General features: G+C 38.8%; 1 protein-coding gene across 1 annotated transcript in view; it reads right to left on the reverse strand.

Moving 5' to 3' along the window:
• Positions 1-26,762, reverse strand: part of LOC109911901 (dynein axonemal heavy chain 5-like) — a 274,289-nt gene that overhangs the window by 62,662 nt on the left and 184,865 nt on the right. The window contains exons 33-43 of the mRNA XM_048607992.1: positions 24,341-24,535; positions 22,256-22,390; positions 19,802-19,991; positions 19,339-19,556; positions 17,660-17,971; positions 13,249-13,338; positions 12,880-13,116; positions 7,941-8,108; positions 2,381-2,587; positions 1,777-2,106; positions 52-258 (exon numbers count right to left, since the gene is read on the reverse strand). Of these exons, the coding sequence (XP_048463949.1) occupies positions 52-258; positions 1,777-2,106; positions 2,381-2,587; positions 7,941-8,108; positions 12,880-13,116; positions 13,249-13,338; positions 17,660-17,971; positions 19,339-19,556; positions 19,802-19,991; positions 22,256-22,390; positions 24,341-24,535 (2,289 nt within the window). The remainder of the gene's footprint in view (positions 1-51; positions 259-1,776; positions 2,107-2,380; positions 2,588-7,940; positions 8,109-12,879; positions 13,117-13,248; positions 13,339-17,659; positions 17,972-19,338; positions 19,557-19,801; positions 19,992-22,255; positions 22,391-24,340; positions 24,536-26,762) is intronic.

Raw genomic sequence — 26,762 nt, forward strand, 5'->3', positions numbered from 1 at the left:
TCTATTCAAAGACCCTTTTACTACAGATGAGAAGAGAAAGTATTGCTGTACCTTTTTCACTATACTGTCAAACCAGTCTTTGTCCTGCTGGTTGGTAAATCTATCTGCAATAACACGAGTGCATTCGTGATGAAAGAGTGACACCAACACATCAGGAGACTGGCAAATTTCAGATGTAACAGTTAGGATTCCCTGCCAAATACGACTAAGATCACGGAGGTTGAAAATATAATGGAATTTGGCTGGAGTGGGCAGCATCTGTAAAACAACATTTGAAACAGATTAATTTAAAAGATGACAGGAATCTATAAATGCACAATGAAAAAAAAAAATGAACCCTCAGATCTGCATTCAATCATCATTGAAGAGGTACTATTTCACAAGTCACCCTTGGCGTTCTTTTCAACTGGTCATTAAATATCTATTCCTCATGGTGAATTTTCAATAAGCTATACCTCCTCTCGAGCTTTTAAAATATTGCCCTTCTATTTATGCCACTTGCAGAATGAATGAATGAATGAATGAAGCTCTGATAGTTATCACGGTGTAATGATCAGTATTTGTATTGGTGCCAGGAATGGCAGAAACCTAGCCCATTGACAGTCCAAACTGGAAAATCACAGCCACAATATGGCCTAGAGGCTAGTGAAGTACCCTGCTGCCAGCATAGACTTAGAAAATCTTTCCTATAACATTGCAAGAACATGTTCCCATGTCCTCAAATTGATTGCATATACCCCCCAGATTATTGAAAATAGGGCATGATTTCATCAGGGTCACACCAGTCTCCCAAATTATGGAAGGTTAGTGGGCAGGGATATCAACAGCCTACCAACCATTGTGAAATAAATAATAGTTAAAGTATTGAGCTTGTTAATGACCTAATCGCCTGCAATTTTTCATTGCTTGCTCCATTTTTCAGGTGTCAGATGTTAAAAGGTTTTGGAGATTTTTAGTGCAGTTATTCTCAGAGGGCACGGAGGTGGAAGCCACCAGAATTGTGCTTGAGTGTCACAGCAGATTCTATTGGAGAGAGTGGCAGCATCTGTTTTTTTTAACTGAAACATTTAATGAAAAATAATGAGATTCAGAGGGTAAGAGGTCTTTACATTTGTAGCTGCAGCTGACTTCCTATTCCTGACATAAACCCGCTCTGCAGCATGACATCTCGGCCTAGCCTCCTGATGTTTACAAGCCTCCCTTCAAACAATTAGTTGGCCACCCTTACACTGAGCTGTCATTGATTGGCCCTCTGCACTTAAGTGGAAGGGCTGACATAGCTGAGGTGGGAGTAAGTGGACCACTTACTTTCCATTCTGCCTCCTTCACCCCACTGAAAAATGTAAAGCCCAGCCCAAGCTGTGCACTCCCCCTGTCTCCATTCCTCTGCTCATTTTTAAATCACCTTTGTTGACAGAACTTTGAGCCACATTGGTCCTATGCTCTGGATTCTCTCGGTAAAATTCACTGCCTTTCTCCACATTCAAAAATAAATCTTCATAACCCACCTCTTAACCAAGTTTACCATCACCTTTTCAAATCTCTCCCTAACTTGGTTGGCACAATTTTCCTTGCACATGTTGCATTTACAAAACACTTTAAAATATTCATTTTTCTGTTAAAGACACAACGTAAGTTCTCTCTTATGTGATTTCATTTCTATTGCTCTTCTCTTTGTGTTCCTTTTTTGTTCTCCTAATTGTCAGCCTTAACTAATAGTTTCTCTGCTTGTGTACTATCCTATGTGGTAGTGCATGGTATTAGTATTTGACATACCTTCAGCTTGACAGCCTGCCATAATTTGCGTGTGGTTGATACTAAAGCTGAGGCTAGTTTGCAAACCTCAGCAGGAAAGCCGCGTTGCTCGCAAAAATAGCCACTTGCAATAGTTCTGAATATTTTATCAATGGATGCATTTGATGGTAGCGCACAGTTATAAATTGTGAATTGTCTTTTGAGCCGTTGAGGGATATCATTTCTGCCACCACCAGGATGAATCATAGCTGCAACAAATTGTACATCAACAATGTTGGTGAACTCTCCAGGTTTTTCAAGATTGTAGAAACCATTCTGTTCCATTAGCTGTCGGACAATCTCATTGGTTATCTGTTTAATGAGTAGAGAGTTACCTTAAGCAAGTTTTGTGCAATGTGATGAGTAGGATCTCTTTGCAAAACTTCTTGCTAACTTAAACTTTAAAGAAAAAGAACAGTGATAATCCAATGATATTTGGAAATGAATGTATTAGTCACTCATTTTAAAGTGCACAAGACAACGCAGACCAGTATGTCTCATTCACCAATTTTCTTTTTTAAATTATGTCAGACTGTGCACAAAACAAATTAGTTAATTCATGGTCTTATCTAAAGAACAGATTTACCTGATCACCCCATTCATTGATCACTGGCATATTAATGTCATCAATAAACACAGTCATTTTTTTGCCACTGGGTGGACCATAGGTTGTGCCCATTCGTTTATCCACATAACTTTCGATGCTTCGTTGGAACATATTTGGCATTGTGGCAGAGGAGAAGTTCAAACTTTTAGTTGCATGGACTTCAGGATCATACTTGCTCATGTAGCCCTGTGATTAAATGTGCAATACCCACATGGATATCTCAGATACAATTCAGAAACATAATAATCGTCAGAGTAAATTATAAATTATAACACAAATCATAAATTATAACACAAATTCTCTTGGCCTATCCAAATGCGTAGTAAAGTTGAATTACAACAGGACCACTTGCCTTGCCCAAATGATTAAGGAAGCAATTTTAGATGTGTATAATACTGGTTATGTTCTTTTTAACATATTCTTTTTGAACAATTTAAATATCAAACCATAAACTATAGAACCTCCATTATTCCAACTTGACAATCCATTAGATGTTTTTCAATTGTAGCTACAATTTTAACACAAAAAAAAATCAATTGATATAACCCCTTTCACAACTCCAGGACATCCCAAATTGCCTTGCAGCTAAATTAGCACTTTTCAAGGAAAATCACTGCTGTAATGTAAGCAATGTGGCTGATAACTGTACACAGCACCTTAAACTGTGGTAATATCTCGATAACCTTGAGTTGCGCAATGTTGGTACAGGGATAAATATTCATTAGAATACTAGCAATAAATTGCTTGCTGTTCTTTGAAATAATGTCATAGGATGATTTAAATCAACTTGGAAAGCAAAGGGCGGTCTCAATTTCATATCTGATCCAAATATATTACAGAGCTGAAATATTAGCCTGGATTTAGTATTCAAGTCTCTAAAGTGGGAAACTAAGAGGATGCAACAGCAAATTTGTATTCTTTAAGGTCCCTCAAACAATAATGAGATCAGTAACCAAGTTAGCTGCTTTAGTGGTGTTCCTTGAGGAACAGGTGATATCCAGTCAGATTACCAGGAGGACAAAAACATAAATTTCTGGAAAAGCTCAACATATCTGGCAGCACCTGTGAAGAGAAATCAAAGTTAACATTTCAGGTCTGGTGACCCTTCCTCAGAACTGATGGTAGCTAGGAAAATGTTGGTATATATGCAGAAGATAGGGTGGGGGGAGGAGGTAAGGATCAAACAATAGGTGTGGGGATAGAGCCCAAAGAGAGAGAAGAACAGTTGAACAAACAAAGGAGTAGATAACGATCTGGCTAGGAGGGTGAATAGCTGTTAATGGAGGCTGTTAGTGGCTAACAATGGGTTATGTGTAATAGCAGACTGTGTGATATCAAGGCCCGGTGTGTGACCTGAAGTACAATCTACACAATGTGAATTGAACTAGCAGTTTTTCAGTTCTATGATCATTAGTTTAATCCAGATTGTTTTCCTGTATGGCTGGAGAAACAGTTACAGTTTGATGTTAAGGTTATCAATCCATTCAATGACTTCAGTGTGAATGGTTAAGATGCCAACATGAATGGGTCTCTCAGAGAGATGTTCTCTCTTGGATCATGAATTGAGCTGTTTCTCATGTACCATGTGGGCACCACTTCCCTAGTTTGTTGCCAGGAAGTTGAGGGTTATCTAGCCTTTCCAAGGATGATTGAAAGATGGCACTTGGTTCAGTTACCAGATTGCTGTTGGTAATTTTTGCAGTCAATCATTAGGTGCACCATCAGGATCTGCATGACATCATCAGTTAGCAGGGCATGGAATGCGTTGCATTATAGGTTCTGAGGCTGCAGACATGTGCATTGGAAAAGTCTAATGTCAGGAGGAGTGTTTCATTGGCTATCAGTTGGCTCTGTTCTTAGAGGATGATGATTTGGTAGTGATTGTAACAAGCATAGAACATGAGTTCCCTGATTGAAGCTGTTAATCTGGTCCAATCAGGGAGCCCTGGCTGACAGATATAAGCAGGAGTGTCAGACATTCTATTCATTCTGAGAGCTGGCTCTGAGAAAGCTGAATCAGAGTCAAGGACCTTCCACGTGTAAATAAAGGGTGACTCAGTGATGCGATACCAGCTTATGAGGAGTTATTTCAAATTTTAACATAACATCCAAAAGTTCAATATATCCTAACCTAGGGAGCCATTCGAGTTGTGTTGGTCTCAACATTCCAAAAGTAACTCCTACACCCTTCCAGATATTGCTATTGACCACATTTGTGATGAATGTGGTGGCTCCTGAGCAAATTTGAGCATCGGTACTGTATTATTGGATAGACCAATAGGTGGTACTTCGGAGTGTCAGAGCAGGTTTGAGGGGCCGAATGGCCTCTTGTTGCACTGTAAGGATTCTATGGTTCTATTCTGTGATTCTAGACCAGGGTGAGTGAAGCAGTGTTGGCTCTGCTAGTACTAGGCAGCAGATACTAGATTCCATATGAGCTTCACTCTCATCTTGAACTTATTAGTTCCAGTTTTCTGGAGTGCTGCCAGTAAGTCAATGCATGGCTAATATGATGCCAAGGTATTTAGGTGTTGAGTGATACATGAGTTGTCAGCTGCCTAACCTCCTCCTCAGCCTTCAAATTAGAATGAAATGACAGTCTTGGCTGCATTTGGATGAAGTCTCCGTTTTATAAAGTAGGCTTCCAGATGTTACACAACTTTACATCTATTCTAGCCTCAATTACATTGGTAGTGAAAGAAACAGAAGGCAACAATATACGCTTCACACCCATCTCAATAAAATATAGTTCTCCAGATATGTGAGATTTCTGAGACTCAACAACACTTCAAGCTGTCCAGATATTCACAGCATCAAAAGATACAAAACCAACAGGTATATGTTTAATGATAAAGCGAAGAATATAAACTGTTGTTATTGTCACACTTGTAAATATTTCAAGACAAGCTCCAAGAGAATTTAACGCACTTTCCATGATCAGAATATTTAGTGGATTTTAAAAGTATTTATTAGTCATTTGGTAGCATAAAACTTGAGTATTACTGAAGAAAGACACATTTTGTGAAAGTTTTTGTCATGGCTCATCAGAACAATTTGTAAGAAATATTAATGTGAAGGGAAAAACAATATTTATACTGAATGAGAGAAGTATCCTGATTGTATGACAAATGGTCTCAGATTGGTCAAGGTATTGTCATGGAGAATAGACTGGATAATAATGACTGGCAATTAACATCCAAGCTTTGTTCAAATTTTAAATGAGGCAGGATGAATATAATTGGTCAAGGCATTCCCCTGCTGGACGAACAAGAGATTGGGCTGTTCCCTGTTTTATTAATTTGGAACAGGCACAGTATATATACTGTGTATGAACTTTCCATTTGTAAAGCACAAGGCCCTGGGTATTAATGAATGTGGCTTCCAGTGTATAAAAGTATGTATCACCTCAAGCCCAATTAACAATTTTAAATGGGTGGTCAACATACATTTTGTTTATTCAATATTATTTAGTTGTTGTTATCCAATCACAGAATCACATCTCACGTTGAACACTGTGTTTGAGTTTTGCAAGCACGGGCTGATGGGGTACAGTCAGTAACTTGGTTGCTGCAAACAGCTGATGAGAACTGCTGTTTGATATGTTCCATCAGTTTTTGGGAGGTATGTCCTAGACACCTGCATCATTCCAGCACTAAAATCCATATACCACATTATTCATTTGTGTATTTGGTACAATATCTTTTTTGGCTTGATGACAGTATTCTGTTAGTGGCAAATAGTCAATTTGTTACTGAATAATAATGGCATAAAACAGCTGGCATCTGCTGTTGCTGAAATTCCCAAGATATCTTATCCTCCAGGATTATTTAAGAATAACTGTACACTTTTCAGGACCATCAGCAGCAGCATTAGACAGTTCATGAGTTTGTGAGAAGCACTGTCATCCCATATAGCATTAATGTTGTTTTCCCTTCACATTGATATTTTTGTGTATGGTCCCAGATAATGGTAAAATTGGACAAGTCAGATCTCACAGAGAAAGCTGGCTTGATAGATAATATGTTTTATTTTGTAATTTTGATTACCATGATGGTAAATCACTGAACATAGTCATAAGAGACTGCTAACATGCTTATAATAAAAGAGCATAAGTTTATTACGTATAAGAAAAGACAAAACAAGGTGTATGTACATATGTTAATTATATTACCAAAAAGCAAAAAGAAAGATTAAACCTTTTTTCCCAGCAATGTCATTTACAGATACTCCATCCTGGTGGTACATGTCTCCTACTTTCATTCTTTAATTTTTTTCCACAACTAATGAAAGTCAAGCATTTCCTTTTGGTGACTTTCTGCTTATTCATCAGATTTAATTGTGCCCCAGCACACACACGAGCTAACTTATTGATTTGTCTCATTGAATTGTAAGAAAAACTCAAGGCTTTTTCCATCATTGTCTACTTGGACAGCTAAAACAGCTTAAAACATCTTTCCAGTTGAAATGGCCTGGAGACTACCAAAACTAAACTGCCACTTTGCTGGTGTGGATCTATTTTTCAAACTAAAGTTGCTTCTGGCTTCTGGCTCTCTTCCTGTATATTAATGAAGCTCAATTAGCTCACTTTGTAGCTTTACTCATCATTTACTTAAGTCCCAAAATTTCTTCGAAGCATTTTGACCCACTGCTAAAAAATAAATGAGTTTTTGTTCCTTAATTTAAAAAAAGTCACCTTCACAGAACTTAAAGCCTAAAACCTATTTACCTAACTTACAAACCTTCATCACACTTGTGAATATCTTGATGAATGAAAGGCAAATAGTCTCGACAAAATGTATCATTTTAAAGCAATATTTCTCATTAGTTACGTTAGTTCATTCCATGCTCATTAAGTTAAAAAAGCTATTCCATTTTTAACTCTTAAGCTACTTGGATTGCTCAAACATTCCAAAAGTTTTGTTGATCATAACCTAACATGCTTTCATGCTGTGCTTTCAGTTGTTCAGCAATTTCTCCCAATACCTCTCTTTTCTTCTCTCAGAAACTTCTTGAATATTTCCTCATTGGCCAACATTCCGATTATCTGACCTAATACCTCCTTAGGCAGCTCAGTGTCATACTTATTTTAATGATGCCTTGGGGTTTTTTTTATGATGTTGATGGCCTCATGGTATTAACACAGGACCGTTAATCCAAAGACCCAGGTAATGTTCTGAGGTCTTGGGTTCAAATCCCATCATGCCAGATGGCGAAATTTGAATTCAGTTAAAATCTGGAATTAATAGTCTAATGATGACCAGGAAACCATTGCTGATCATCAGAGAAAAAAATGGTTCATTAATGTCCTTTAGGATCGGAAATCAGCCATCCTTACCTGATCTGGCGTACATGTGACTCCAGACCCACGCAATGTGCTTGACTCTCAACTGCCTTCTGGGCAATCAGGGACAGATAATCATTGCTGGCTTAGTTAGTAATAACCACATCCCATAAGTGAATTCAAAAAAGTGACAACATAGATATAAATTGTTGTTGCTACGCTTAATCATATCTGAATTTAAAGACTTCAGTCTCATACCTTGATCATAACTGTCTTTGCTGTTCCCTGTTCACCAATGAGCAAAACAGCTTTTTCTTGTTTCATGATGGTGTGCATAAGAAAATCTGTGCGAATATTGTCAACATTTGGCACCAGGATTGATGAATAAGCTGGTACAGTGTCAGATGGGTAAATATATTCAGGTACCTGAAATTGCAAACACACATTTCTCTTACTTAACTTACATTGCAAGTATTCAATTGTCTTACAATGCAACAATAATATCTTTCAGTTCTGTTCTGAATTTTCTCTACGGGGAAAAAAAATCATTGGCAGGCCTGCATGAAGCTAAATCATCCCAGACTTGGAGTAACTACAATAATATGCATAAAGTAGGTATAAAAGCTTTGCAGAGCTTGGACACTGAAGAAACTGGAATACTTGTGCACGTTAAGTTTCAGTAGGTGGCCATAGTTCAGGAGGAGCTAGGAAGAGACACACTGAACATTAAGTGATCTTTTCCATGACTGTCACAGATTACCTCTCAGGAGATCATCCCTCTATGCCCTAGCTATACCTGCCTTTTTGTCTGATACATAGAACATTATTTGCTCAGGACCTTCTCAGTTCCTCACTCCACCTTTTTCTTTCCTAGCAAATTGGTGATTGTTTTAGTGCAGTTCCCATCAGATGGAAAACTTCACAAAATCTCTTCTAATTTCCACCCTTCTTTTGGTTTCACATGACCCTACCCTTCCTCAGCTTCTCAGTCTACTTTTCTGAGTGTAGAAATATATCAATATCTGGCACCTACACCCAAGATCAACATTCGCTATAAGTTCAATGATTCCCATGGCTATGTTCACCACATTTCCTCCTAACCCACTTCCCACAAGGAATTTATTTCCTTTCTTCCCCTTTTTATATCAGTGCTACTGAGATATCTTCCTTTTACCAAACAATTTCCTCCCACTGGGTTGGTGGGGTTGTTGGGGTTGTTGGCCATGTCTGTACCTCTGCTCTCATTCCTTCCCTTCCATTCCAGAACCCTTGTCCTCACCTTCCACCTCACCAGCAGATCATTACCCCTCCATTTGTACAATTTCCAGCACGATGCCACCATCAAACACATTTTCCCTCCACTAACAAAACTTCAAAGGGACTATTTTCTCCAGGATGCTCTGATAAATGTCTAAGTGAAACTAGGTCTCACTCCCCTTGCTTTTCGGACATAATCATCTGTATTTAGCTATGCCAATTCAGTTGATAGCACATTTACCTGTCAGTTATGGGGTTCAAGTTTCAATTCCCACTTCAGGGCTTGAATGCAAAAACCAAACTTAACAATCAAGTGGAATGCTTCTTTGTTTGTGATATTGTCTTGGGTGTCATTGAACTTGGGCATGTCTGCTTCTCATGTAAAAATAAAAGATCGCAAAGCACTGTTCTGTTATAGAGCAGAGGATTTAATCCTATTGTCTTGGTCAATATTTATCCCTCAACCAAACGTCACAAAAAACAGGTTATCTGATAATTATCACATTGCTATTTTTGAAGTTTAGTGAGTGCATTTTGCAGACTACAACAGTAGCTACACTTCTGTTGTATTTCATTATTGTACATTATTGGTTGTAAAGCATTTTGACACATCCATTTGTGAGAAGGTTATTATATAAATGCCAGTCTTTCTGTCTTTCTTTCTCTCTTTCTTTCCTTCCTTTTATTTCCTCCTTCCTTCCTTTCTTTTCTTTCCTTCCTTTCTTTCCATTCATCTCCAATATACCTCTCCCTGCCCACAGAACCTTCTCATGCACAACACCTGCCTTTTTCACTTTTTCTTTTGCCACCATTTAGATCCCAAACACTCTTTGTAGATAAACTGCATCTTATTCCTACTTTGTTTAATCAAACGTAACTTACTCACGGTTCATAAGGCAAAAAGGGAGAGTAAAGGCAGATTGGATGATCACTTTGCACAAACCCTCTTCTCCATCTGCAAGCCTGAAATTTCGGCTTACTTGTCATATGAGCATAGGAGTGGGAGTGGACTTTGAGAGAGACAGAAAGACTTGCATTTGTATAATGCTTTTCTCACAAATGGATGTGTCAAAATGCTTTACCAGCAATGATGTAACATTTTGAAGTGTAGTGACTGTTGTAGGCTGCAACCAATGCTAGCCAAAATGCACTCACTAAACTTTAAAAATAGCAATGTGATAATCATCAGATAACCTATTTTCATGAGGTTTGGTTGAGGGATAAATATTGAGCCTGTCCACCATTCGATAAGCTGATGGCTGATCTGATGTGATCTCAGTTCCACTTTCCTGTCTACTTCCGAATAACTCTTGATTCCCCTGTCTATCAAAAAAATTACCGAAATCTGCCTTGAATAATTTCAATGCCCTAGCCTCCACTAGAATTCCAAAAATTAAAGCCCTCTGTGAGAGAAAAATCTCACCTCAAAGAGGATACCTTTTCTTCTTAAATCCTATACCTAGTTGTAGTCTCCCCATTAGAAGAAAGCACCTTCCAGATTTCCAGTCTATAAAGTCCCCTTTGGATCTTATATGTTTCAATATGTTTCATTTTCCTAAACTCTGTTGAGAATAGTCCCAAGGTGTTCAGTCTTTCTTCAGTCTTCCTATCCAGGAATGAATTGAATGAATCTTCTCTGAACTGCTTCTAATAAAATAATACCTTCTTTTCAAATAAGGAGACCAAAATTGTCCACAATACTCCAGATGATCCACTATTTTTATATTTTATACTCTTTGCAATGAATGCTAATATTCCACTTGCTTTCTGAATCACTTGTTTTATCTCTTGATTAATTTTTTGTGTTTTATATACGAGGACACCTAACTCTAACCCAGATCCCTCTACACCAGAATTCTGCAATTTCTATTTATATAGTACAATACTATAAAACGTAGAAACTAGGAGCAAGAAAAGACCACTTAGCCTTTCAAACCTCCTTCATTCAAGATGTTGATGGTTGATCCTCTATCTCAACACCATATGCTCGTGCTTTTATTCCCTACCTCTTGATGCCTTTAAAATGTAGAAATTCAGAGATCTCTTTCTTGAATATATTCAACGGCTTGGCTACCATAGCGGTCTGTGATAGAAAATTCCACAGGTTCACTATTGTTTGAACCTGTCCTAAATGGTTAACCCCATATCCTGACACTGTGTGTTGATAAATTGATAATGAGCTGCCTTCTTGAACTCCTGCAGTGCTTGGGATGTAGGAACATCCACAACATTATTAGGAAGGGAGTTCCTAACAAACTTACGTGCGCAGATCTCTGCACCCACATGATCCCTACCTTTGCTATGTTATCAGAATGACATGAACATCCACTAGAAGTCACTGACTGCAAATCTGAGAGAGCCAAAAGGCATGATTTTGCCTTCCAGGGAGATGGCAAGAGAGGTGATGAGAATGGGGATACAATTGGGATAGTTGGTCCTAGACACAATCTTATCTGCTTCTCAACATTTGAGCAATTAACTGCTGGCTAAGAGATAGTAGGAACTGCCGATGCTGGAGAATCTGAGATAACAAGGTGTAGAGCTGGATTTCACCATTTCTGAAGAAGGGTCTCGACTCGAAACATCAGCTTTCCTGCTCCTCTGGTACTGCTTGGCCTGCTGCGTTCATCCAGCTCTACACCTTGTTATCTCAACTGCTGGCTAAGATGTTCACAGGAGACTTTGTTAACTTGCCATTAATTAAGGCCCTTAACTGATAAGTTAATGGTCAAATAAGGGACTCAACTCATCAAATCCCAATCAATTGCCTCCCTAGTGGGTGGAAAAGGTGGCTAATTCCGCCATGTGAGAAAACCTGGTGACCTGCCTGTGGGCTCCAGAACTCAGAAGCTGAAAACCTCCAACTAGATAAGAGATTCTGGCAATCCCAGTTACTGTGTTGAGGCCTGTGACAGGATGACATACTCACCCTCATTTGTGTGTCAGCTCTTAATGATCTGATTGGCAAGCAATCAGGTGAGCTATCTCTCCAATGGAGATGGTGTCGTGATTGTACTGAGGTCAGCCAGGTGGACCTCATAGAATATGAGTTCCTTGATTTGGGCTGTTAATCTGGTCCAAGTAGTGAGCCCTGGCTGACAGATATAAACAGGAGTTTCAGACATCCTGTCTACTCTGAAAGCTGCTCTGAGGGAACTGGTTCAATGTCAAGGAGTCTCCAAGTGTAAATAATGGGTGACTTTGAGATGGAATATCGGGTCTGTGGAATCATTTCAAATGGCATATTAGTTGTCAATAATTACGTTTAAGCGTAGACCAATCAGTTTTTTTGTGCATATATAGCTGCCAAATGTACACAGTAAAGACTCAAAAAAGGACTGAGATGAATAGCCAATTATTCTGTTTTGATCATATTGAGGCATCAATATTGATCAGGGCACAGGGTGAACTCCTTTAGCCTTTTTCAAATAGTGTTTTTGTCTCTTTTACATCCTGGAAAGGTCAGGTGGACCTCAGCTTATCAGCTTGCTCGAAAGTCTGTAGCTCTGACAATAAACTACACTCTCAAGTCTGTATTGAAAGGTCATTTTAGATTAAGTGATCTCATCATGAAGTAGAGCTTGAACACAACTCTCAGACTCTGAAGCAAGATTATGAACACTGAGCAAAAGCTGTAACGACAATTGTAATAAGAAAGTAACATAGCGCTTGTCAAGTACACATTTTCCCAAGTAATGACTGCTTTTATGAGACTATAGCTTTTTTCTTGTTTTACATTGTCCCAACCTCTTTTTCCACACTTTGATGCTGCTGTAGACCTGAGGAGACTACTAATGCAAAATATGCACTTTGAGTGCAAAGTTTCTTCAGTCTGTTGAGCAGAAAGGTAATTGTTCTCTGTTTATGTATCAATAATTCAATTAACCACAATTGTATGAAATGTCTAAATTACAGCATTTTAAAATTATTAAATACTAACTCTCTTTGACCAGTGCTCCCAGTGACCATCAGCACAGACAACAAATTCAAAGATTGTTTCTTCTCCTTCAGTCACTGGAAGCTCAAGTGGTGCAGAATGATTCCGCAGAAAGCTTTCCATTTTAGCTCTGTCATCCAATTCCAAAAGAGCTCCAACGGACCACATTGCAGCAAAAATAAATAAACGGGCAACTTCCTCTGTGCTTGGCTGCTTGTCTTCAACTCCTGGTAATAGGCCCTAAAAAGATTTACATTATTTCATTATTTACTGGTCTTGAATTTTTCTTATGTTTGGTTATTTATATTTGTTTTTTTTTAAATATTTGGTGATAATGAAAATATTCATTCTCTAACCAGGCAATTCACTTACCTTCAGAAGGTCAATGGCTTGTTTAATGTACATGCATTCCAGAATTTGCATTTTCGGCGTTACAGCAGTGAAGACAAAACTGATCAAATCCTTCAAAAGAGCAAATGGAATATTCTAAGTAATATTTAGAAAAGTACCAAGTGAAACAGGGATATGGTCATCAGAAATTTGTGAAATAGCTTTGTCTCAACAAACAGAATTAGAAAATTGTACTGTAAATGAAACTGTCATGGAATGAACAGATGATAGAAGAATGAGTAGTAGTGAGAATGGTGATAGTGGCTGACTCAATAGTTTACATGATAGACAGTCTAGATTGCAGCTGAGATTGTGAGTCCCATCTAGCCTGTTGCCTCCTGGCTGCAAGGGTTCAGGGTATAACAGAATGGCTGAATAAACTTCTGGAAAGGGAAGGCGAACAACGAATGTCTGTGCTTCATGTGGGAACCAATGATATGGAAGGGCAGCTTCAAGGTCTTGCAGGGTCAGTTTCAGGAGTTAGGGAGTAGGTCGAAATGCATGGCCTTCATTGTAGCAATCTCTGTGCCATGAGCTTCACCATTTAGGTAAAGGCAAATCTGGGAGGCAAATGTGTGACTTGAGGGATGGTGTGGAAGGGAGGGTTTAGATTTTTGGGACAGAGGGATCACCTTTGGGAAAACTGTTCAGAACAGGTAGGCTTTACCTGAGCAGAAATGGAACTAATCTCCTGACTGAAAGTACACCATGTAGTGGGAATGGATTTAAACCTGTGAGGCATGAGAATGGGTTGCCAAATGCACCTGGGTTTGGAAGTGCCAATGAGGGCAAAAGAGAAAAGATGGGGAACAGGGAAAAGGAAGTGAGAGAAGGCTTGAGCGTTGACAGTGAACAAAGAAATAGTTGCCTTCCAATGGGCAAATAAGAGATTACAGCAGGGTTAAATTGTATGTATGTAAATACATTGAGTATCATGAACAAATCTGGGAAACTGGAAGCAGAAATTGCTCTATAGGGATATGACACAGCAGCATTGACAGAAACTTGGCTCAAACCAGAACAGAATTGGATACTTAATATCCTGGGTTATAAGGTTTTTCGCAGAAATAGGGAGGGTAAAAAAATGAGAAGGTATAGCAGTCTTGGTTAAAAGTAGCATCAGAACCCCTGAACAAAATGCTATTCCTAAATTAAAATTAATGGGAGGGTTGGAACTGAGAAAAATGAAGGGAGCAGAGATGTCCAAATAGTGGGGAGAAGGTAGAAGACAGCATTTGTATGGATATTATGGAAATCTGCTGGATGAGTGGGTTGTGATAGTCAGTGATTTTAATTACCCTAGAGTAGGCTAGAAAAAAGGTAGAGTATGGGGCATGGAAGAGGAGAAATTCCTGCAATGTGTGCAGGATAACATTCTGGAACAGCGCATTTCTAATCCTACCAAGGAGCGAGCTGTGCTAGATCTGGTCCTGGGAAATGAGGCAGGCCAAATGGAGAGCATCTGGGTGGGAGAGCATTTAGGAAATAGTAACCATAACACATAAAAAGTTCAATATTAAGTTGAAAAAGGATAAAAATCATACAAGAATTAAGATCCCAGACTGGAAAAAGACAGATTATAGTGCTCTAACTGTTGAAATAGACCAGGTTGATTGGAAGCACATTTTTGTGGATAAAACAGAAGATGAAAATAGGAGACTTTAAAAGGGAGATGAATAGGATACAAGGTAGGTACATACACATGAGAAATAAATATAGGGTGTCCAAAGTTAAGGTACTCGGGATATTGATGACTCAGGATATTGATGAGAAAATAAAGAAGAGAAAGGAGGCATATGATGCATACTGGAATAATAACAGCAATTGAAATCAGGAGCAGTATCTCAAATGCAGAAGACAGGTTAAAGCCGGAATAGGGAAGGCTAAGAGAAAGCATGAGAAAAGATTGGTAGACTGTGCTACAACAAATAGTAGCACAATCTTCAAACATATTAATAGTAAAGGACTATTGATGGACTTAATGGGTTCCATAGCAAACAAGCAGGGTAAGCTGCTCACTGAAGCAAAAGATATGGCAGAGGTTCTAAATGAGGAATTTGTTTCTGCCCTTGCCAATTTAGAAAGTAGTCATTATGGCCTAGCTGAAAGTGTGGATATTGACCAACTGAGAATTATAGCAATAGATAAAGAAGAGATACTAAAAAGACTGGCAGCACTCCAGGTACGGCAGTCGCCAGGCCCGGATGGATTGCATCCTGGATTGCTGAGCAAGATAAAGGAGCAATCTGCCATTAACAGAAATTTTCCAGGCCTCACTGAACACAGAATTAGTCTCAGGGGACTGGAGGATTGCAAATGTGATGCCGTTTTTTAAGAAAGGGGCAAAGGATAACCCAGGAAACTACACACCTGTCAGCTTGACATCAAAAGTAGGAAAACTGATGGAGGCCATGTTACGTGATAAGATAAAAAGCACTTAGAGAAAAATAAGTTAATACTGGACAGTCAACATGGCTTTGTCAAGGGCAGGTCACATCTGACAGATTTAACAGAGTTTTTTGACAATGTGACATAGGCAGTGGATGAGGGTAATGGTGTGGATGTTGCACATTTGGACTTTCAGAAAGAATTTGATACAGTACCACATGGCAGTTTGGTTAGCAAATTAGAAAGGTTGGGATTGATGGGTCCTTGGCAGACCCCATGTAAAGTTTTAAAATCAAGGATGGAAATGTTAATATTCAGATGTTCCATAACCACGAGTTTTGTGTAAATCAGTGAGAACAGGGATGGGGTGGGCAAATGGGACTTGACGCATGTTAGGGCATGGATAGCAGAATTTTGAATGACTCCAGGTTCTTGGATGATATAAATGGAATTTCATCAATAAATGTTTTTGAAGAATCAAGCCGAGGGGTATCAATGGCATGATGAGTGTGCCAGTAGCAGGTGAACTGATGAATGGCAGAGTTGAGTGATATTATAGACATGAATTTTACAAATAATAGCGACCATAGATAATTTTGTCACTCTTCCTGATATTTGCTTGGAGAATATTTTTGTTCATCCATGGATGTCAGGAAGACAGTCTGACAATGTAGAGACCATGAAGGAGTTGAGAAAGGTAATGTTAGTGTAGAGTTGAGGGCAGTATTGGGATGAGAAATGGGAAGGGACAAAGGCAATGTTCTTGGGAGGCCCCAAGATAATGACAGAGAAGCAGTAGGAGAATTCATTGCAGATGATCCTCTAGCTGCAAGTGGACAGCTAAGTTTGCAAAAAAAGCAAATTAATCCCCTTCGCATATGTGTGTACACACATATATTAATGAGACAGACATGAATATAGGCAGTATGATTGGCAAGTTTGCAGATGACACAAAATTGATGGTGTTATAAATAGCAAGAAGAAAAGCCTTAGACTATGGGATAATATAGATGGGATTGTCATATGGTAATTCTATTCTTTTCTCTACAGATGCTGCCAGACCTGCTCAGTTACTCCAGCATTTTCTGTTTTTGTTTCAGTTTTCCAGCATCTGCAGTTCTTTATTTTTATTTCAGACATCATAATGGAGCCGTATAAGACTCTAGTGAGGCCATGGCTGGGTACTAGGCGTAGTTCTGGTTACCACAGTAAAGGGAAAATGTGATTGCATTAGAGAGGGTACAGAGGAAATTCACCAGGGTGTTGCCTTGGCCGGAGTGTTTTATGAATGAAGAGGGATGATATAGGCTGGGGTTGTTTTCCTAAGAGCCCTCCAGAAGGCTGATGGGGTACCTGATGGAGTTTTACAAAATTATAAGGAGCATAAATAAATGACATAGGAAAAATTGTTTCCCCTCAGTAGAGGGGTAAACAACCAAGGGCATAAATTTAAGGTAAGAACAGGAGGTTTTAAGGGGATTCAATGAAGAATTTTTCATCCAGAGAACAGTGGTATGTGGAACTCACTGCCTAAAAGAATGGTAGAAGCAGGAACTATCACTACCTTTACAAAGTATTTAGATGAACACTTGGAATACTGTAACAAACAAGCCTACGGTCCAGATGGAAAATGGAAAATGGAACCAGAGTGGATAGGTCTTTGCTGACCAGCACAGACATGATGGGCCAAAGGTCCTTTTTTCCTGCTGTATGATTCTGTGTCATCCAGCTGAATGGCAATGGAGAGGCATTGGAGGAGGACAGTGCGTTGAATCATGTCAAAGGCTTCAGATGGGTCAAGACATAAGAGAAGCGTTCATTTTTATTTTTGTCCCAGTCACATTGGATTTGTGAATGTAATAACTTATTGAAACTTTTGGCTTAATTGATAACGTTAAAAATACGTTGGGTATAAATCAGATTAATTCTTGAAAAATGCTAGCTTATTTTAACTGAGGTGGAACATATTTAGTGCTCACATTAATAAAACTGAGACAATGAATACCTGGAAAACATTATCAAAGCAGTTCCAAAGAAGGTCTGACTGTGCAGTGGGTAATTTCTGAAGCCATGCTTTGAGTATAGGCTTCCAGTCAAGTACTGATGAACTCATAAACACCATGCCATTTCGTGATACTGTAGCTGGGGAAGCATTGTCAATGTTATGAGGCTCAAAAACAATTTTGCAGTTTGGTGCCATTGGGATGCGATCGCCATTAGCTAATGTAAGAGTTTTGTTGTCATCTAAAACAGAGTTAAGATTTTCAATCCAAATGGCATCTACAGGTCCATCCAATACAATCCATATGTGTTCTCCCTGCAAGACAAATATTTTGCAAGATTTTCCCTGTCAATAACTTCCCATAAATAGATAGAAATCTTCACAATTACATTACCCAAGTATGCACAATGTACATCTATATATATATATATTTAAAAAATTTACACTTACATGCACTTCATTTTCACAAACTTACCTTGCTGTTGTTATGATTTTTTGTCACAGGTTTAGATTTCCAAGTTGACTAAGTTAGACACGGATCAACTTTAAAGTATAAAGTCGGTAAAGATATTTTAGAATGGTTTATTCAAAAAAAATCCATACGATCTGGGAAGAACTGGATAGATGCTATTGCTAGGAGATGAACTATAACTTTCTATCACTTCTCTATCAACTCATATCAACAGCCTTTAATGTAATAAAAGGTCCAAATGCAATTCACTCTTCATTGTCCAGAAGCTCTGTCAAAATGGCAGGTTTTAATGTGTCTTAAAGGTGGAGAGAAGGTGAAATAGAGAGATGAACAAGAGTACAGGGAGGGAATTCCAGAACTTGGGCCTGGATGACAGAAGGTCAACAATGATGGAGCAACGAAAATTGAGAATACAGAAGAAGCTAGAGTTAGAGGAGCACAAACATTTCAAAGAATTGTTGGGCTCGGAGGGGAGAGGTCATAAAGGGATTTAAAAAGTTGCTTGATCAGGAGTTAACGGGCAATGGTAGCTACAAAACTACTCTGGACGTATACAAAATCGGTATGAGTAGGAAAAATTTTCAGTGAACAATTATTCTCCTAACATTTTTTGCTCTATTTCTATACACAATGTCATTATGGTACACAGGGCAGCTAAAATCTTAACTAAGCATTCCTTCAGCTAACCCTAACCCTATCTTAAAACCAAACATCAGTGATAGTTCTCAACTCATCTTTCCTGTTTACGCTGAGACATAATAGTGTACTTATAGCAATGGCTTATACTCAGTGGTTTATGCTTCCAAACAGATGGTATTGCCTTGATGGCATCAAGACAAGAAAAATGTTAATTATATAAATCACTCCTGGACAACTTTGTTTTGGTTAGTTTTATTATGTTTATCATCAAATTTGCTTTTCTTCTAAATAATTAATGTAGCTTTTACTTTGTTTTTATAAAAATAATTTTAAGTCACACAATATAGGCATGACTATCACTGGAAACCCGAAAGCATTGAAGAGTTGAGGAGAGATCTTATAACCTTTCTAACATTTGATACAAAATTCGACAGATACAACAAGTAAACTTTTTATATTGCAGCTACATAATTTATGACACAATATCTGTCAAAATGGGCTCCCAAAAACATATCTAATCTCCTATCATGTGCACTAAATTAACAAACAACATATGAAAGCACTAATTTACCTTTTTTGCTCTCAATGTTTTCCTCCACAGTGTAGAGAAAACACCATCTGTCCAGTCATTTGTTGCAACATCCAAAGTCCCAAACATCTGGGAGGCTGTGATTGCCTTTGGATTCATTTTCATCTCCTTGTGAGGCTCTCCACAATCTGTCATTGCTTTCATTAAGGTATTGATACATTTTGTTTTCCCAGCTCCACTTGGGCCAAGAGTCATCATACCTAAAACAGATGCAACAATACGTTTTACAAAAAAAAAATTAAAATAGAATCAACAATACACAACTGCATGAAACATCCTGGAAAATTAATTACAATTATTTTTAAATATTTTAAGTGGTTATTTACAAAGTAGTAGATGGAAAGCCAATTCAATCATAAATGTGTGGATTAGTTTTTTTCTAACTTGCACATTCATCACATTTGTAGCATATTTCATTGCACTCTTCAATAAAGTCCACTCTAACCATGTCGGACTCTTTGAGTTTCATAGAGTTGAATGAGCTTCAGGATCCAGGGAGGATGGTAAATAATCCCGGCGTCGATTGTTTGTTTCTCGATTGCAGCTTCTAGTTCAGGATAACCAGCTTTATCCAAGGTAATTCCAGGGAACAAGTCATTGACCAAACTCATGAATAAAGGTTCATCTTCATCCACCTAAATTAGAATAAATATTTTTTCATTGTGAAATCCTTTCTCCTGTTATTCTATTATTTGAGTTTTGTCACATAAAAAAAAATGGATCGATTTGGATAGGAAGGACCCTAAAGTCTACATTCTGATATCTATTTACTATCTACATAGAGAAACATAGTTCAACTGTAAAAGCAGTACAAACTGAGAGGGATAATTTTCATGTTACTGTTGTCCTGTTTAAACTTAAAATGGCCTAAGTGCAAATTAAGCGCAGGTATCTGTGCTGACTTACGACTGTGTTGACATCCACCCTAACCTTCCCAATAGACCTGTATCCTAGTGGTCAGGGCTTCCATCAGTCCACAGAAAGGAAACCTCAGGCAAAAATGTAAACTGAGGTAAAATAATGCAATTAGTACCCTTCCCAAGTTATACCTTGCTACATCTTGCTCTTGCCCACCAGTGATACAAGTCAGAAAACATAATTTCCCACAAAACTTAAAGGGATCTTAATGTTCACAGGCATTCTGAGATTTATTTTCTACACTGGAGTCATGGTCATAGAGTTGTACAGCACAGAAACAGACCCTTTGGTCCAACCCATCCATGCTGACCAGATATCCTAAATTAATCTAGTCCCATTTGCCAGCATTTGGCCCATATTCATGTACCCACCCAGATGCCTTTTAAATGTTGTAATTGTACCAGCCTCCACCACTTTCTCCAGCAGCTCATTCCATACATGCATCATCGTCTGCGTGAAAATGTTAGCCCTCAGGTCCCTTTCATGTCTAGTAGCTAAAAGCTTAATAAGCAAAGTGCAAAATAATAGTAATGCAATCAGTAAAAGAAACAGAGATAACACAAAGAAAAGTAACAAGTATTCAGGATTTGCAATGTATGCCCAATAGGCCAATGGAAACAGATTTTAACAGTGACTTTTGAAAAGAGAATTAGACAAATGCTTGAAGGAGAAAAATTGCAATGATATGGCAAAGACGTGGTGGAGTATGAAAAACCAGGTTCCTCTTCAAAACAGCCAACACAGCTCAAAGGGGATGAATGGATTAATTCTATGCTGTCATGCTTTATGGCTGAGATTGAACTCTCCAGCTCCTAAGTGCACATATGAATGTGTTCAATGGTGACTGCCTCTCCTCTCCCACCAATGAGAAACCCTGCCAGATCAAAGAGTTAAGAGCTGCGCAGCAAGTTCCTCAGCGAATGACAGGCATCAATGTTAAAGCCCTGCCTTATCAGAAGCTGCCAGGCAATCAGAGACACCTTTTCCTCTGCTTGTTGCAGCCCTCCTCAGTATTATACTCAGCATGGATCCTTTGGAACACCACTACCTTCTGTCACTCTGAATGACCAGACTTATTTATCACATCTCTGCTTTCTGTCTTGAGGCCAGAGTGTAATCCCTTCTGTCACTTGTCCACTAACGCCACATTCTCTGACCTTATTCAACAGTTTATTACAGGATATTTATCAACACCTTTCGAATATACAGATAAATTATATTTACTCCATTGTCTTTGTCTACTCTCTCTGTTACCTCTTCAAAAACTTCAAGTCTGGTCAAACACGACGTTCCCTTTCAAAACCCATGTTGACTATTCATTAATTATGTTTCTCATTTTAGAAAAGAGAAACAAAAAGAACTGCGGATGCTGGAAATCAGAAACAAAATCAGAAATTGCTGGAAAAACTCAGCAGGTCTGATGGCATCTGTGGGGAGCAATCAGAGTTAATGTTTCAGGTCCAGTGATTGTTCTGAAGAAGGGTCACTGGTCCTGAAACATTAACAATGATTTCTCTCCACAGATGCTATCAGACCTGCTGAGATTTTCCAGCAATTTCTGATTTTGTTTCTCATTTCAGATGTTGTTCCATTCTCTCCTCTTGTGAAGATTGCATTATTTTTCCTCCCACTGATGTTTGTCAACTGTTTAGAATTCTCTGGATATGTTCCATCCCTCTTCTTAAATACAATGATTACATTATCTCATCTTCTACTCTTCCAGCACTAGACACTTTTCTAATAAACTGTTAAATATAAGTAAGAACCCAATGCCACCGCTAGCATAGTTTCTTTCAAAATATGTAGATGCAATCCATCAATCAAATCAAACAAAATTACTGATTTTTTTTAAAAAATTAAATGTACAATGAATAGTACCCATGCATTGACTAAATCCAAATATTGTAACAGTACATTTAAAAGCAATGAATAGGAACAAAAGACCATCCTTCAAGGTGCGAATCTGTTTCTGTAGACATACCAGTTTAGAAAGATTCATGTCACGCAGAACTCTCATCACCACGGTCTTCTCTGGTTCATTTGGGTTTGATCTTTTGACAGCACCCAGAGTTCTCAGCACAGACAGAATGTTACGCAAACCAAAGTCATAGTGCACCTGCCGATGTAGAATAATAAGCAACACCATACAAACAACATTGTCAGCAACAATGAATATTAAAAGCTATTGTAAAAGTTAGACACAGCCTAGAATACAAATAAGCCTCAACACAGTTTGGAGCTGGAGGAACACAGCAGGTCAGGCAGCATCAGAGGAGCAGGAGAGTCAATATTTCGGGCCGTTGTAGGCCTTTCTAGGCCCAAAACATTGACTTTCCTGCTCCTCTGACGCTGCCTGACCTGCTGTGTTCCTCCAGCTCCACACTGTGTTGATTCTGACTCCAGCATCTGTAGTTCTTACTATCTTATACAAGTAAGCCTGTTTGGTATTATTATAACTTCCAGTCACAAGAAAGACAAATATATGTTGGATCTCACAATTTTTTAAATATGTATTTACAGTATTGATGCAGCCTTAAACTCATATTGAACTTATTTGTACAGTGAGCAGGGTAAGTGTTCATTCTATGAGGGAGGAACCTTCACTCCTGTGTAATGAGAGGCCCTTCAAAGGGCTACAGTCTATAAAACATATCCACACGGTGCAAGGGAAAGACATCTGCAAGCACAAAATGCTGTATGTGTACCTCAGGCATTAAGCTACTGTGTGGAATCCAAATTCTGGCCCCAATCACTCTTGACCAAATCGCACAGCATCAGGAATCAATCCCACAAATAGCTGTGATGCACAAGTAATGTATTGTGGCCTAAAAAGATTGAACCCACTTGCTGAAGTATCAAGCATCTACCAGAGTCCCATAGCCTGCACATGATGCAGGAACTGCTCAATTCACACCTTGGACCATAAAGCCTCATATAAGACTAAAGATGGACAGGGTCTGTACCATCATTCTTGTTGTTGCAGTTGGAAAGACATTCGCTCAACAGCTGATGGTGAAAAGTGAACATGTATTTACAAATGTACATACTTACAATGAAGAGCCACCTGTGCCAGCTATGTGCCCTCAGAAAGTCTTCTCCTCCATCCTTTCCCTCCCACTGTATCTTCATGCAGTCCTGGATTCCCAGTGAGAAACCTTACTCAAGCACATGGCGAGACGCCTCCATAAATCTTCCCCAAAACTGACACTTAGCCACATTCTGGCAAAATATATCCCACTTTCAATTCTGTCCAACTAAATAGTGTGTCTCTATAAGTCAAGACATTGATAAGACCTAACTTGTTCAAATAATCTGCCTGTTTTGCAATGTTGATACTTGTCCAAGAAACATAAATAAAAAATTTACAACAGCAATGAGTTTTATATCATTTGGAAATTATATGAATTATGAAGAAGGTTCAGATTAGAGAGATAGCAAGAACTACAGATGCTGAAGTCAGAGTCAATACAGTGTGGAGCTGGAGGAAGGTCCCAAGGTTCAATTTAGTTTCGTCCCAAGAATTGCTAAAATGCATTGCGTACTAACTATACAATTGTGATAGGGACAATAACATCAATTTTTATTCTGTTCACAGGATGAACTTATTAAATGATTTGGAAATTTCCCAGTCTTGTTATGCTTCATTGTTCTTAACTTTGAAATAATATTTGAAACATCAGTCATCAAAGAAGGTTTGTTTTTAATATTTCAGTTTCCATCCAAATCCTACATGCCTGTCTGAATAATTTATTTCATTTCATATGAAACTACGTTTAAAAAATTAAAAGCATAATTTTGGTATTTTACTTCCTGTTTGCCGACTACATGAATACATCAATGTGATAGGCTGCTTACCTTGCTTACTGGCAGTACCATTGCTGGATACCTGGAGCTCTCTAGTCTGAGCAGCAGGTTCAAATTAACTTTTGAGAAAGGGAATCCATGCGACAAAGGTCCACAGAACTTTGCAGTAAATTTTGTTTCATGTCAGCCGGAAGTCCCATTATTTTCCCACTGACCACAAAAACCAGACTAATGTACTATCATAAGCATTAGTAAAGTGTACCTGTTTTGATAATTGCTCCTCACAGAGTTTGTAGAGTGTATAAAACTTGCGACTAAGAATTTGGTTATCACGGAAACCAGCACTAGCCAACTTGACACGCATTATAATGGCACGGTCAGGCACCATCATGGCCACTGTACGGAACTGAATCTTTAGATTTTCAGGTAGCTCCTGACGTCCTGCATAACCTGGGTTCTAAAATTAACATTCGTTATAACGCAATCACTGACAAAATTGACTTATTTATAAATTAAATACATGGTCAACTTTCTGCTGCAAAGCGTAATTTCTTTCAGCTAGTTTAGTATTTGGAAGAAAACTACAAACTTACTTCATAAGAACATACATAAGAACATAAGAACATAAGAACTAGGAGCAGGAGTAGGCCATCCGGCCCCTCGAGCCTGCCCCGCCATTTAGTAAGATCATGGCTGATCTTTTTGAGACTCAGCTCCACTTACTCGCCCACTCACCATAACCCTTAATTCCTTTACTGTTCAAAAATTTATCTAACCTTGCCTTAAACACATTCAGTGAGGTAGCTTCAACCACTTCACTGGGCAGGGAATTCCACAGATTCACAACCCTTTGGGTGAAGAAGTTCCTCCTGACCTCAGTCCTACATCTGCTTCCCTTTATTTTGAGGCGATGCCCTCTAGTCCTAGTTTCACCTGCTAACGGAAACAACCTCCCTGCCTCCACCTTATCTATTCCCTTCATAATCTTGTATGTTTCTATAAGATCTCCCCTCATTCTTCTGAATTCCAATGAGTATAATCCCAGTCTACTCACTCTCCTCATAATCCAACCCTCTCAACTCTGGAATCAACCGAGTGAATCTCCTCTGCACCCCCTCCAGTGCTAGTATATCTCTTCTCAAGTAAGGAGACCAAAACTGCACACAGTACTCCAGCTGTGGCCTCACCAGGACCCTATACAGCTGCAGCATAGCCTCCCTGTTTTTAAACTCCATCCTTCGAGCAATGGCAGACAAAATTCCATTTGCCTTTTTAATTACCTGCTGCACCTGCAATCCTACTTTTAGCGATTCATGCACAAGGACATCCAAGTCCCTCTGCACAGCAGCATGCTGCAATTTTTTACCATTTAAAACATAGTCCACTTTCCTGTTATTCCTACCAAAATGGATGACCTCACACTTATCAACATTGTACTCCATCTGCCAGACCTTTGCCCACTCACTTAGACTATCTATATCCGTCTGCAGACTTTCAGTGTCTTCTGCACACTTTGCTCTACCACTCACCTTAGTGTCATCTGCAAATTTTGACACATCATACTTAGTCCCCAACTCCAAATCATCTGTGTAAATTGTAAACAATTGCGGTCCCAACACTGATCCCTGAGGCACACCACTAGCCACTGACTGCCAACCAGAAAAACACCCATTTACCCCTACTCTTTGCTTTCTACTGGTCAACCAATCCTCTATCCATGCCAATACATTACCTGTAATACCGTGCAACTTTATCTTATCTAGCAGCCTTTGGTGTGGCACCTTGTCAACTGCCTTCTGGAAATCCAGATACACCACATCCACAGGTTCCCCATTGTCCACCATGCAAGTAATGTCCTCAAAGAATTCCACCAAATTAGTTAAACATGACCTACCCTTCATGAGCCCATGCTGGGTGTTACCAATGGGACAATTTATATCCAGATGTCTTGCTATTTCTTCCTTAATGATAGATTCAAGCATTTTCCCCACTACCGAAGTTAAGCTAACTGGCCTATAATTACCTGCTTTTTGTCTACTTCCTTTTTTAAACAGTGGCATCACATTGGCTGTTTTCCAACCTGCGGGAACCACCCCAGAGTCCAGTAAATTTTGGTAAATAATTACTAGTGCATTTGCTATTTCCCCCATCACCTCTTTTAGTACCCTGGGATGCATTTCATCAGGGCCAGGACACTTGTCTACCTTTAGCCCCATTAGCTTGCCCAGCACTGCCTCTTTAGTGATAATGATAGTTTCTAGGTCCTTACCTGCTATAACCTTCTTGCCATTAGTTTTCGGTATGTTATTTGTGTCTTCCACTGTGAAGACCGACATGAAATAACTGTTTAATGTCTCGGCTATTTCCTCATTCCCAGTTATTAAATTGGCCTTCTCATCCTCTAAAGGACCAATGTTTACCTTCGCCACTCTTTTACAATTTACATATTTATAGAAACTTTTGCTGCCTGTTTTTATATTCTGAGCTAGTTTACTCTCATAATCTACCTTACTTTTCTTTATAACTTCTTTTGTGGCTTTCTGTTGGCCTTTAAAGATTTCCCAGTCTACTAGTTTCCCACTACTCTTTGCTTTTTCGTATGTGTTTTTTTTCAATCTGATACTTTCCTTTATTTCCTTAGACATCCATCGCTGGCTCTCTCTTTTCCTACAGTTCTTCCTTAT

This window comes from Rhincodon typus, chromosome 2 (assembly GCF_021869965.1).
Source record: "Rhincodon typus isolate 14 chromosome 2, sRhiTyp1.1, whole genome shotgun sequence".
Taxonomy (NCBI): domain Eukaryota; kingdom Metazoa; phylum Chordata; class Chondrichthyes; order Orectolobiformes; family Rhincodontidae; genus Rhincodon; species Rhincodon typus.